This window comes from Vidua macroura, chromosome 4 (assembly GCF_024509145.1).
Source record: "Vidua macroura isolate BioBank_ID:100142 chromosome 4, ASM2450914v1, whole genome shotgun sequence".
Taxonomy (NCBI): domain Eukaryota; kingdom Metazoa; phylum Chordata; class Aves; order Passeriformes; family Viduidae; genus Vidua; species Vidua macroura.
In genome coordinates this window covers 71,753,857-71,766,578 of record NC_071574.1, presented here as the reverse complement: position 1 = coordinate 71,766,578, position 12,722 = coordinate 71,753,857, and the positions used below count along the sequence as shown (strand labels likewise).

The 12,722-nt window shown below is 64.4% G+C and overlaps 1 protein-coding gene across 1 annotated transcript in view; it reads left to right on the top strand.

Annotated features, from left to right (window-relative positions):
• LOC128806035 (dedicator of cytokinesis protein 2-like) overlaps positions 1-12,722 on the top strand; it is a 45,536-nt gene that overhangs the window by 27,104 nt on the left and 5,710 nt on the right. Inside the window, exons 29-39 of the mRNA XM_053975218.1 lie at positions 9,227-9,325; positions 9,441-9,535; positions 9,782-9,860; positions 9,957-10,057; positions 10,189-10,247; positions 10,403-10,551; positions 10,708-10,793; positions 11,371-11,527; positions 11,873-11,913; positions 12,074-12,164; positions 12,246-12,365. Of these exons, the coding sequence (XP_053831193.1) occupies positions 9,227-9,325; positions 9,441-9,535; positions 9,782-9,860; positions 9,957-10,057; positions 10,189-10,247; positions 10,403-10,551; positions 10,708-10,793; positions 11,371-11,527; positions 11,873-11,913; positions 12,074-12,164; positions 12,246-12,365 (1,077 nt within the window). The remainder of the gene's footprint in view (positions 1-9,226; positions 9,326-9,440; positions 9,536-9,781; positions 9,861-9,956; positions 10,058-10,188; positions 10,248-10,402; positions 10,552-10,707; positions 10,794-11,370; positions 11,528-11,872; positions 11,914-12,073; positions 12,165-12,245; positions 12,366-12,722) is intronic.

Sequence of the window (12,722 nt, the reverse complement as noted above, 5' to 3'; positions counted from 1 at the left end):
CCTCAGCACAAAGGGAGAAGGGAAAAGAAAGCCCTTTAGCATAAACACGTTCCGAGTTCACAGCTCAAATCAAGCAGAAGCAGCTGTTAAAAATAGCTCTGCCTCGGCGGGGCTGGTGCCTCGTGCGCGGGGCGCGGGCAGCGGGAGGGCAGGGCAGGGGCCAGGGCAAGGGGCTCCCGAGAGGGACGGACGGACGGACACGGGACACCCCCCGCACGTGGGACACCCGCCAGGCACGGGCACCAGCTCGGCGGGATATGGGCAAGGCGTGGGGCACCCATCCAGGACGGGACATGGAGGGATGGGCATGGGATCCATCCTGCCGAGGGCATGGCCAGAGTGACACAGGGGACATGGCACGTGTGGTTGTGGCCGGACTGGGCACCAGAGGTGCTGGTTGGGCTGCTGGCATGAGGGACCAGCTCTGTGAGCGGTGGCGAGACAGTGGCTTGGGGACACGGAGTCTCTTCAGACACATGGGAACGAGCAGGAGGGAGAAGCTGCAGTAAGGCCGGGGGATGTCACTGACACCAGCAGCACTTCACAGGCGGCACAGGGGCAGGACCCGGGCTCGCAGGGGGGATTGCACCCAACTGTATCTCCATCCCTGCCATCACCCTGGTCCCTGCCCTTGTCCCCGTCCCTGCCATCGTTCCCGCACGGCTCTGCAAGGCTCCTCCTCCCCACACCTGCAAGGCGAATCACTCCGCTGCCCTGTCCCAGACGTGCCCCCAGCACCCACCCCCGTGCCCATCACACTGCCCGGGCACCAGGAGCACGGGGCACACCGGGAGCCCTGCTGGGATGTCCCGGGGTGCAGGGGAGGCCGTCGGCTCGTTTTGGGACGCAGCCAAAACCAGAGATTCCAGCCGCAGCGAGCAGTGGTTCGGCTTTGTCGCACCACACCAATGTCCCGTGTCCCACATCCCCGTGGTCCCCGCCCCAGATCACAGCCCGGTGCTCCCGCAGTGTCCCCGCACCCTCTCCGCACGCCGAGGCGGGAGCCTCGCTGGCTCCGCAGCCCCCCTGTCCTCACTGCGGACGGACAGACGGCTCAGACACCCCCGGCCCCCTCCGTGTCTTGCCTTGTTCCTGCTGGCACGAAGCGCTGACTCAGCACAGCAGCCCGGCGTCCCCAGTGCCGGCACAACCAAACTTCCAGCGCTGCGTGCCGGTGCCCCGTGCCCGCCCACGCCGGCAGTGAGCACTGACCCAGCGGAGCCGGGGGCTCTCACAGCCCTCCCTGCGCCCACCCCGGCCCCGCACACCCTGCTCCGTGTTCGTCGGGATGCTGCTCCACGCGCCGCCCAGCCGCCCGCCGCTTCCCTTCCCGAGCTTGGAGCCGTGCCCAGACACCCGGAGATGTCTGCGAGGCAGGACGAGACGAGGGATGGGATGGGGCTCCTCGTTAGTATGGACAGCAACAGGCGGAGGAGCGAGCTGGCTGGGGCTGGAGCCAGAGGCGCCCGTCCTCGCTTCCTGCATCACCACATCCCTCCTGGCACGGGGCACGGGCACCCACGCTGGCCTGGGCACAGCCTGCCCTGATATCCCAGCCCCGTCACAGCCATGGGGTCACCTCTGTCCTTGTGCCACAGCGGTGGCCGGTGCCCAGAGCTTGGGCATCCACAGCATCCTCGGCCGTGGCCGTGCCAGGGAGGGCAACACGCCGAGGGCAGAGGGACCTGCTGGCCACATCTCCGTGCTGGATGCTCCAGAGGAGCCTGCGTGTGCCAGCCTGCTCCGGAGGGGTCCTTAATGGGGGCGTGGGGCAGAGGGTGCTGGGAAGGGCTCCGAGGGCCAGGCACGGGGCAGGAGCGCCGCTGGCACGGTCTAAGAGCAGGACCAGCCCTGTGATGCTGCGACGGGGCCCTGGGCGAGCCGTGGCTGACGCAGCGTGGGACGAGGCCGTTCCCCTGCCGACGCAGCAAACGCGGCGCTGTCGCTCAGCGGGGCCTCGCCGGAGCACCCTCGGCCTTCCCGAACCGCCGGGAGATCAGAGACGAGCCACAAGGACAAAGGGAAGCCTATAAATTATACATGGAGCAACTCCGTTTGGGAACAGTTCTGAGGATGTCAAACACCCACGCCAGGACCCTCCCACGCATCCCTGCGTTTTCTCTGTGCTGTGGTTGGATTTAGTGCCGCGCTCGGGCGCTGTTTGCAGCACGCCGGCATCTCCGAGCATGGATAATGAGTCCTGTTGTGGGGCGGGATCAGGATGGTGCCACCTGAGGTCTGATGGACTCTCCTGGACTGTCCCTGAACCCGAGGAACCCGCTCTGCTGGTGGCTCCAAAGGACATCTCAGATGCACCTGGCACCCAGCACTTCCCAGGCACTCTTCAAGCACATTTACTGGGCAATGGTGCTCAGCACCTCAATCCTGAGGCTGCTGGAGCCCCTTCAAGGTCCTGAGCTCACCACAGCCCCTTCCAGGGCCTACTCCAACAGGAGTCCAGGGCTGTGGTCACTTCTCCCTCCAGGAGAGACCTATGCAAACCCCCCGAGGCCCTGGTGCTCCACACTGATGTGCCCTGCTGGACATTGTGGTCGTCCTTGGAGTGGTCACTGGACAGCGACCTCAGGAGAGCCCAGTGGGTGGGACAGGGAGCCTCAGAGCCCTGGCATGGCAGTCTGGGGCATGCAGGTGCGCTGGAACCGCCCAGGGAATGGGTTTGGTGCTTGACTAATCCCCTCTGAAGGAGGGCAGCATGAAGCAGCCACACCAGTCAGCGCGGGGCTGCGGAGAACACGGCTCATCAAACCCATTTGCTGCCGGGCTTGATGAGGTTCCAAGTTTGGTCAGTGGAGGTAAAAGCCTCGGCGGAGCAGACTCGGATTTCTGTGAGGCATTTGACATTTCAACAAAGAAAGCAGGATGATCCCAAAAGCAAAGTGGCACACTTTAAGTGGATTAGAACCAGCTAACCAGCACGTCTCTGCTCGTAACCATCCCGCGGCTCTGACCACAGAGGGAAACCGAGGAAAGGGGAGAAAATGAAGAGCAAGGAAGGAAAAAGGCCAGTTCAGAGGAAGGCAAGGGGCATGGAGCAGAGGCTGTGCAGGACAGGGCTCTTGAGTGGCAGCTCCAAGTTCCATTCATGGCAGCTGGAAATGCATGTTGGCAGGTCAGAGAAACAACTTCCTTAAAAAGTGAGGCCAGCTGGCAGAAGAACAGCTTGGAAAGGTTTTGCACAGTGGTGGACCCTCCATCTCAGCAATTTTTTAAGGTCTGAGTGTTTTTCTCCTCTGGTTCCTATGGCAATTCCAGGCACATGGATAAGGTGAGACAGCAGGTCACATGGGTGATGTAGAGGTGAAAGCAGGTGATGCCACTGTGACATTCCACGAGTTCTGCAGCAGTGGGTTCTGCTGGATGCTCACACAGTTGGGAATGATCTCTCCTCTGCTTAGTGACCCCAGGAGCTAAGGAAGCATCAGGGATCTCTTCTCATGGACACCCCTTAGCCCCAGCACTGAGTTTCTCTGGGCAGCGCTGATGGGTGGTGAATTTTGTGAGTACAAGGCACTAAACCTGCTGGGTTTGCATCATGGGACACATCTCTGATGGTGCAGGGCTGACCTCAGAGGTCAGAGCCCTGCTTCTCACTGCCCTGTCTGGAAAGTTACCTGCCAGCTTCAGCCCTTTCTCCACCTATCCTCTCCCTCACCCTTGCCAGTAATACCGTGGAAGAGAGAAAAACGGAGCAGACACATAAATCTTCTCCTCAGGACACAGGAAGCTGGGAGATGAGATTTATGAGGGAGGAAGTCAGGTTCTCCTGGAACCGCAGAGGAGAGACCTGAATGACCCAGCTCTGCTCGCAGGGTAGTGCCTTTGTGGGACAACACGTCTGATTTTCCTGATCTGCAGAGGGAAGAGAGGTGCTGCTGGCTGTGGAGCGGGGCAGCACTGGAGGATGAGGTGCTGGAGGGGCAGGAACCAGGCTCATGACACATCACTCCACAGCAGAGCCTAATCCCGCCTTGGCTCCGGGAGGACTCGAGGCGTTTGTTCTCAGATCAGAGCATGTGTGGGACTTGAGGATGGAGGACTTGGAGCAGCTCCTCGGGCAGCTTGCACACCCGAAATCTGCTTCCTTCACCACGAAGCCAGCTCATGCCCTGCCCTCATGCTTCTCTTGGAGGCTCTTCCAGAACCCGGCTGCTGGGAGCCTCACAGACCTTCTCATTTCCTGCAGGCTCTTAATCACGGCCCGTTTATATCCGACTGTACTCGTGCCAATGGAGCGCTTCCGCTCAAGCAGCTCTTCTCCCTCCTCGGTGCTCAGCCCTCGCAGTCCCCAGCAAGGAGAAGCCCCTTCTCCAGCCACATTCCCAGCGCTCCCTGAGTCCAGCTCGGCTCCTGTCCCCAAGGCCAGCTCCCCATGTCCCTGATGGACCTTGCAGTGCCTGACCCCCTCCCTGTCAGCAGTGCTCTAGGCTGTGCTCAAACACCACTGTGGCTCCCCCAGGACCCCTGGGCTGGCCTGGCCGAGGACACAGGAGCTGTCCCTGCCACCAGGGCCGTGCCTGGGGTGGCTGTGCCCCTCAGCCCCGCATCGAGCATCGCCCAGGGGTTCTGGGAGTGGCACCGGCATGCGGGTCCCAGTGCGAGCGGCGGCTCACACGAGCCGAGGGATCCGCACTCATCCCTATGTAGGTCACTGGCTGAAGTGCTCTGCGGGAACATTAGTCACTCTCCCAGCCACGGGGCCCAGGAGAAGGCTCTGCCCAGCCTGGGCAGGGAGCCCCCTCCACCCACCTCCCCACAGCGCCAGCACCCACGGCCACCCCCGCGGGCTCCTCTCTGGGGCCACCGAGGCTCCCGGCTGGCCTGGCCGCACGCGCCGTGGCTCATGCCCACGGAAGGGATCCCGTCGGCCAGGGAATGAGGAGCGACATCCTCCCGGCACGCCGAGGTCACCAGCTCCGCTTCCATCGCTCCCCTCCGACTGCGGATGTGCTGCTGCTGCAGATGGAGCCGCACACGGTCAGGGAGACGGGAGTACAAAGCCTCTGCACGAGCCTTCAGAAGCTGCAGAAGCCAAATTATTCCTCCGTCTCCCGTGGATGCTAATACGGCTGTCATGGCAGTGGTGTCTCTGTTCACTGTGCTACCTGCTGGCGTTCCCACCTCTCTGCCAGGCAGAGGAGCTTTGGTATCACTGCTTTAATGAGACATGAAGAGGTAGAGTGACCTGCCTGGGGGAGCACGGGCAGAGCGGGGCAGGAAGCGCGTGTGGAGCGGGAGCAGCTCAGGAGGAGTTTGTTCCATGTCCTGAGGCTTCCCTGCTCTCATCCGTGGAGGAGCAGGCGAGCATCCCTGGAGCTGCTGCCAGCACTGTGGTTCAGTGCCACCCCTGGGGCTGCAGGAGAGACCACCCCGGGAGGAAGAACATCCTGCTTGGCTGCTTCCTTCCCAGTGAATGAGGTATGGGCAATACCATCCTCCTCTGAGCCCTGGGGATGATGCCCTGTGTGGCTACCTGGACCTGGGAAAATGCTTGTGATGGAGATCCAGCCCAGAGAGCTCAGCTGGTGCCCGGCACCAAACCCCAGGGCTCTGCTGGCATCTCCAGCACGGGCTGATCCTGCAGCAGTGACAGGACAAGGGAAGTGGGACACGGCCCAGAGACTTTTGGCCACAGGAGGCCCAGCTCATCTGCAGACCCCCACAGCCCTGCGCTCTCCGGGGAGGATGTCTCAGCTCTGGAGAAGGGGTTGGGCACCCATCTGGAGCCCACCTGCCCCAGTGTGCAAAGCAGCTGCCTGGGCCAGGGGACCCTGGGCGACAAGGGCTCTGTGGGCTCCCTCACAGGCCAGAAATGGCATCAGAAAGCCACCAACTGTCCCCAGAGCACACTTCCGGATAAAGCTGGAAAAGCTTCACCACCCAGCAGTTCCTGCACTGCCCCAGCTGCCCCTGCACACACCGGTCCGGGCTCGGGGGGCTCAGTCCCGGGTGCAGCACGGAGCAGCCCCGTCCCACCAGCACCCACCGGCCACGGTGCCGGCAGCCAGCGGCACGGCCTCTGCAGCTGCAGCTCCCAGCGCTGAGAACGTCCTTCCAGAATACAAATTCCTGCCTTTAAGTGCATTCTCAATGCCATCGAGCAGCCTGTCCCCCTTTATCTCCGTGCGCTTTAGACAACGCTGGCTGCCAGGGGAATTTGGGAATTAGCGAGTGTTTTCCTCCGCCTCGTGCCTCAGTTTCCCCACCACCAAACAGTCCAGACCATACGGAGCACCTCCGCAAACACGCGAGGCAGGCTCTGCCCGCGGCGCTGGTTAGGACTGGAGTAGTGTTGTTAGCAGGGACAGGAATAGACCCACTTATTATCTGTGGCCTCTGGATGCCACCATGCTATTAAGTAATTACAGTAATTATCATTTGTAAAGAAGACAACCTCAGTGCAAAGGAGCTTCTGCGACGAAATCCACCCCGCTCCTCCGAGCGCGCCGGAAGGACGAACGCTCCCTGCGGAGAGGGGACACAGGGAAGGGCCGGAGGTGCCATCCTCAGCCCGGCTCCGCCCGAGGGTCCCCCCCGCTGCTCCCGGCATCGCTCCTCGGGCAGCACCGCCGGGAGGGAGCTCAGCCGGCGGTCCCCGCGTCCCCTGCCGCCGCGGCTGTGCCGAGGGGCTCGTTCCCGTACCCCCGGGAGGGGCCGAGCGTGGAGATCGCCGCGAGCTGCTGCTGGCACTGAGCACGCTGTGCCCCTCAGAGCGAGCAGCTGACACCGATGTCCCCGTATGTCCCCGTGCTGGCACAGCCGGGGCCCGGTGGTTACTCATACGTGTCCACCTCGTGCTCCCAACACGAAACCGGCTCCGCGGACCCCTCGGCCCCTCTCCCGCTAGAGCCGCTGCCGGCAGCCGCGGCTCTAGCGGGGTTTGTGTGCGTTCCCGCGGGGAGGATCGGGGCCGGAGCACCCCCATTTCGCGGGACTGCCTGGGGCTCGCTCCCGCATCCCGGAGCCCCGCCGGCGGACACAAGGCCTTGGGCGCGGAGCGCGGCGCCGGGAGCTGCCGGGAGCAACGTGGGCTGAATCCCTCCAGCCCCGGCCGGCGTCACCGCGGCGCGCGGTACCGAAAGTGACATCCCTGGATCTGCGTGTGCGTGTGTCACCCGGCACAGCCCCGGCTGACGGACGCGTTCCTAACGAGGGGGAGCGGAGATGAGCCCGCCTGGCCGCTCCCCAGAGCGGCTCCAGCACGCAGCGACCCGGCGAGCGGCGGGGCCACGGGCCGGGGCGGACAGGGCGAGGCTGCGGCACCGCGGCACGACGTGGGGGTCTTCGGCCCCTCTAACACAGCAGCTCCCACTACAGATGCACCTCCGTAGGCTACACACCGTGCCACCGTTCCGGCACGGCTGTGTCCCCCTGAGACCCCCGCCACGGTAGCCGGTGGCCACCTCGGTGCGGGGTGCCCAGCGCAGGGGGCTCGGTGCGGGGTGCCCGGCGCACGGTGCCTGCCGTAGGATGCTCCGTGCGCGGTGCCACCGTCCCCGTGCCTCCCGCAGTTCCCCGGGCAGCTCCTGCTGGCCGGGAGTAAAGGAGTGGAGGACAGGGAGGTGCCGCGACCTCCGGGCATCCGGGGACACCGAGGATCCCCCTCGCCAGCCCAGCTCGGCTCCTCGCCCCGGCCCCGCCGGCCCCCGCGCATCCCGCGGGCCGAGGGTACCCGCACCGCTCCCGCACCCCCGGGGTCCCCGCACCGCCGCGCAGTCCCGGTTTCGGGGCTCCCCGCAGCGTGTCGCCGCTCCTTGGCCCCGCGGTTCCCACGCCCCGGCCGCGGGGCCGCCCGGGGTCCCGGTACCGGCCGGCGCCACAGGGCCGATGCCCGCGGCACCCGGTCCGGCCGCCGCCCCGCTCCCCGGCCGAGCCTCCTCCCCATCCCGCCCGGTACCTGGTGCTCGGCGGCGGCGGCGCGGGTCCGGCAGCGGCGGGCGCGGGGCTCAGCGGGGCGGGGCGGGGCGGCGCGCGCTCGCCCGGTACCGGGGCGGAGCCGGCGGGGGCGGAGCGGGGCGGGGGGCGGAGCCCCGCCGTGGGGTGCGCGCCCGGGAGCCGAGCCCCGGAGCCCGGGAGGAGCCGCGGTCCCGCGGTCCCCCGGTGTGCCGGTGCTGCTGCGCGGGGCAGCGCTCGGCGGGGCGGCCGCGGGGCTGTGGCACCACACGGATTCCCGAAGGAGCGGGAGCTGTTGGGGTTTGATCCGTTTGCTTTGCACAAGAGAATTCCCTGAAATTCCCTCGCAGAGCCAGAAAACCCCTCGTAGCCAGGGCTGGCCGTGGGCGCTCGTTGCTTCCCCGCGGCAGCCCTCGGTGGGCTACGCCCCATCCCGAGGAGCTCCCGGGGCTGGTGGTGCGAAGCTGGAGCTCTCGGCTACCAGCAGCAGTCACATCCCTCCCCGCACAGTCCGCTTTGGTCTGTTGGTTGGCAAGGTCTGTCCTGAGGCTGCAATGGGGCTCTGTCTCCGCCGGAATCCAGGAGGGAGCTCCGGCAATGCCGGACCTGCCTGGGCTGGAAGGTGCCTGCGGCTCCCGGGATGGGCAGCGGTGCCCGGTGCTGCCCTCACAGGGCTCACGGCACGGCAGTCTCTGAGGATGGGCTGGCACCTGAAGCCACCCACACAGCTCCATCAGTGACACCGGGGCACGGCAGGGCCATCACTCCTCCTGAGCATGCCAGACGATGCTCTTACCCCAGGAAGAGCTGCACTTTCCTGCAGTTTCCAGCCTCGGATGTGTCTCTGGGACAACTTTTGGGCAGCATCCCGCTCGTGCACATTCCACTTGTCTTTCTACAAAGCTGGGAGCCTCCTGGAGTGGAGCTAAGGGCTCCGTTTGGGACCCTTCACTGGAGACACTCCAGAAGGAGCCTGCTTGCCATTTTCAAAATGCCCTTACATCCACAGATGGCCTTAAATTATCTCAAAAATGGCAGAGGTGCTTCAGCGCCACTCTGTAATTACACCTGCATCCCCCTGGCATCATGGTGGGTGCAGGAGCCATCCCATCCCTGGAGTGGGATACACAGTCTGGGAGCTGCCCATGAAGGGGCCAGGAGGTCTGGGGAGCTGGAGAAGAAGGGACCAGGGAGGGTGGGGGTGAGCAGACCCCAAGGCTCTGGGTTATGAACCGACTGGAGGAACAAGGACAGTGTCCTGTTCCATGGTGCAGCTGCAGGACCCAGCAGGGCCTGACCAGCTCCTGTCCCCCAGAGCCACTACGTGGCCTGCATGGCCACCATCCTGAGCCAGATGGACAAGGACCACTACAGCACCTACATCCAGGCCTTCCCCTCCCGGCCTGAGCTGATGGTGAGTGCTGCCCCACAGCAACACGGGGCCCTCTGGCACCAGAACCTCCCTCACAGCATCCCCCGGAGGGCACTGCAGTCCAGCACGGCTCCTGACATCTCTCCCTCCCTTGCAGGACTTCCTCATGGAGACTTTTATCCTTTTCAAGGACCTGATTGGGAAGACGGTGTATCCCGGTGACTGGGTGGTGATGAACATGGTGCAGAACCGGTGAGGGCCTGGGGAGGGACCCACGGGGGGAGGCTGGGGTGGGTGTGAGCACCTGGGATGCCTCGGGGCAGGTGGACACTGGAGCATGGCTCTGGACATGCAGGACTGCTGTGCTGGACAGTTTGGCTGCACTGAGGTGGGCAGCAAGGACCTCGCCCCCTCTGTGTGATGGTGGTGGGCACACCAGGCTGGGCAGTGGGCATGCCGGTGCTGCCCTCTCTCAGTGGCCGTGCTCACTCGCCCCAGGGAGTTCCTGCGTGCCATCAACCACTTTGCCACGACCTTAACCGAGATGTTCCTGAGCAACGGCGACTTCGAGCTGCAGGTGGGTGGGCACTGCCTCAGTCCCGCTTCAGGCCAGGTGGGTCCCCAGCCCGCTGTGCCACCCAGCCTGGCACTCATCCCTGTGCTTCCCCTGCAGCTTTGGAACAACTATTTCCACCTGGCCGTGGCTTTCCTCACCCAGGAGTCCCTGCAGCTGGAGAACTTCTCCCCGGCCAAACGCAACAGTATCCTGGCCAAGTGAGTCCCCACCCCGCCCGGCCAGCCACACCTCGGGTCCCGGCCCCGAGGTCAAGGATTTTGGGATGAGCCAGCCGGGCTGTGCATGCCCGGGGCTGCAGGGCGATGCTGACTGCCCTGTGTCCCGGCAGGTATGGGGACATGAGAGCCACGATCGGAGCGTCCATCCGGGACATGTGGTACAGCCTCGGTGAGCCACGGTGTGCAGTGATTTTTGGGTCTCTGTGGGCTCATGTCCATCAGAACCATCCCCAGAGTGGGCGTGGGGAGCGGGGTTTTGCCGGTTTGGCCATGGGAGCCTGTATGGGTGTGGATCTGCCCCCTCAGCCCTCCCTGTCTTCCCAGGCCAGCGCAAGATCGAGTTTATCCCGGGCATGGTGGGTCCCATCCTGGAGATGACGCTGGTGCCGGAGCTGGAGCTGCGCAAGTCCACCATCCCCATCTTCTTCGACATGATGCTCTGCGAGCACCGGCTCACCGGGAGCTTCAGCCGGGTGAGGGCCGAGGCTGCTCCTGGGGGAGCGGGATGGGGTGGGATGTTCTGGGAACCACCCATACCAGGGGAGTGGCGAGGCCTGGGAGCCGTCTCTTTAGGATGGTCTCTGGGGTGGGGCTGCTCCAAGCTCAGCCCATCTTCATCCCCTCTGCAGTTTGAGGATGAGATCCTGCGCAGGCTGGACAGCGAGGTGGAGGGCGGCCGGGGGGACGAGCAGTACATGCAGCTTTTCAAGAGCATGTGAGTGTGCAGAGACATCCCTGCCACCTTCCCCCTGGGGCACAACCCTTTCCTGTCACCATTCCCTTGCCATCCCACTCCTCCTCACGCTGTGCAGTGTCCCGGAGTGTGCCACGGGGGAAAGGGACCAGTGAGGAGGAAGGCTGGTGCCCCCTGCACATCTCTGCTGCCCCAGCCAGCCTGCCCCAGGCGTTACCTCAGCTGCAGGTGATGCTCCTGTCCCTGGTGACACCCCTGCTCCAGGAACTACCCTATGCCTTAAGTGATACCCCAGCCTCAGGTGATGCCACTGCCCCAGGTGTTATCCCAGTCTCAGGTGTTATCTCTGCCCCAGGGATTACCCCAGCCTCAGGTGATGCCACTGCCCCAGGTGTTATCTCTGCCCCAGGGATTACCCCAGCCTCAGGTGTTGTCTCTGCCCCAGGTGTTACCTCTGCCCCAGGGATTACCCCTGCCTCAGGTGATGCCCCTGCTCCACCCAGGCTTTGTCCCTGCCCTTTGGTGCTGAGCAGGGCAGTGGTGGGAGCGCTGCAGAGCTGGCTGTGCAGTGGGACCCGTGGCTCCCTCTCTTCCCCAGCCTGCTGAGCTGCTGCCAGAGCCACCCCGAGCTGGCCAAGCCTGGAGAGGACTTTGTGAGGCTGGTGAGCGAGCTCCTGGAGAGGCTCCTGGACTACCGGGCTGTCATGAATGACGAGAACAAGACCTACAGCATGAGCTGCACCGTCAACCTCCTGGTGAGCACTTGTGCCCTGCTCCAGCTCCCTGAGGCTGGCAGGGCTCATCCCCGTGTCCCCATCTCCCTGGGGCTTGTTCTCAAGCTTCCCCAGGTCCCCAGGGCTGGTAGGGCTTGTCCCTGCATCTCCCCAAGTCCCCACGGTGTCCCTGGCACAGCAGAGCCACATGGTGCCAGAGCTGGCATCCCTTGGGAGACACCGTGCAGCTCTCCAGGGCCACGGCCAACCCCATCCCTGTGTGGGGACAGCCCTGGCAGCACCATGACCCAGAGGGTGGCAGTGTGGGGGCCTGTGCCATGTGTCACTCCTGGAGCCACTCAAACAGCCTGGTCTGCCTTTCCACAGAACTTCTACAAGGAGATTGACCGCCAGGCCATGTACATCAGGTGAGCACAGCCCTGGGAACACTGGCAGCACCTGGGGTGGGGGGTCCTGAGCACTCCCAGTGGGATGGGCTTGGCAGAGTGGCCTGAGGGGCAGAGTGATGCCCTGTTGTGCCCCACTCGTGGCACTGTCACTCCCCACACACGGCTCTGTCCCTCCCAGGTACCTGTACAAGCTGAAGGACCTTCACATCAGCTACGAGAACTACACGGAGGGAGCCTACACACTGCTGCTGCACGCCCGGCTGCTCACGGTGGGCACGGGGGGCTCGGGGGGGCTGGCAGGAGTGGCTGGGTGTGGGCTGGGTGTGACAGGTCCCTGCTCCCTTGTGCAGTGGTCAGAGGAGTCGAATGCAGCCCCCGTGCCAGGCCCGCACGGCCTCCAGCTGCACACTCAGCGCCAGCTGAAGGAGGCTCTGTACAACCAGATCATTGAATACTTCGACCAGGGCAAGGTGAGTGTGGCCGCCTGCCCCTACAGACCCTGCAGCCTCTGAAACCCTGCTACTGGAGGAAGTTGGGCTGGCTTAAGGCAAGCCTGGCTCCCTTGCCACCGGTGTCCCCTATTTCAAGCTCCCAGATCCCATTCTTAGCACAGCCCCTCACTCCCCACTGCTGCAGAAGGGTTGGAGCTGCCCTGCAGTGAGCCTGGGCTGGATGGTTCACCCCACAGCCACTGTCCCTCATCCCATTCCTGTCCCATCACATCCCAGCCCAGTCCTTGTACTGCCAGGGGCCGACAGCTCGGACATCTCTGGACAAAGGCTTGATGGGGTCGGCTGGGGGGCTCCAGGGCTGGAGACTGTGGGAAG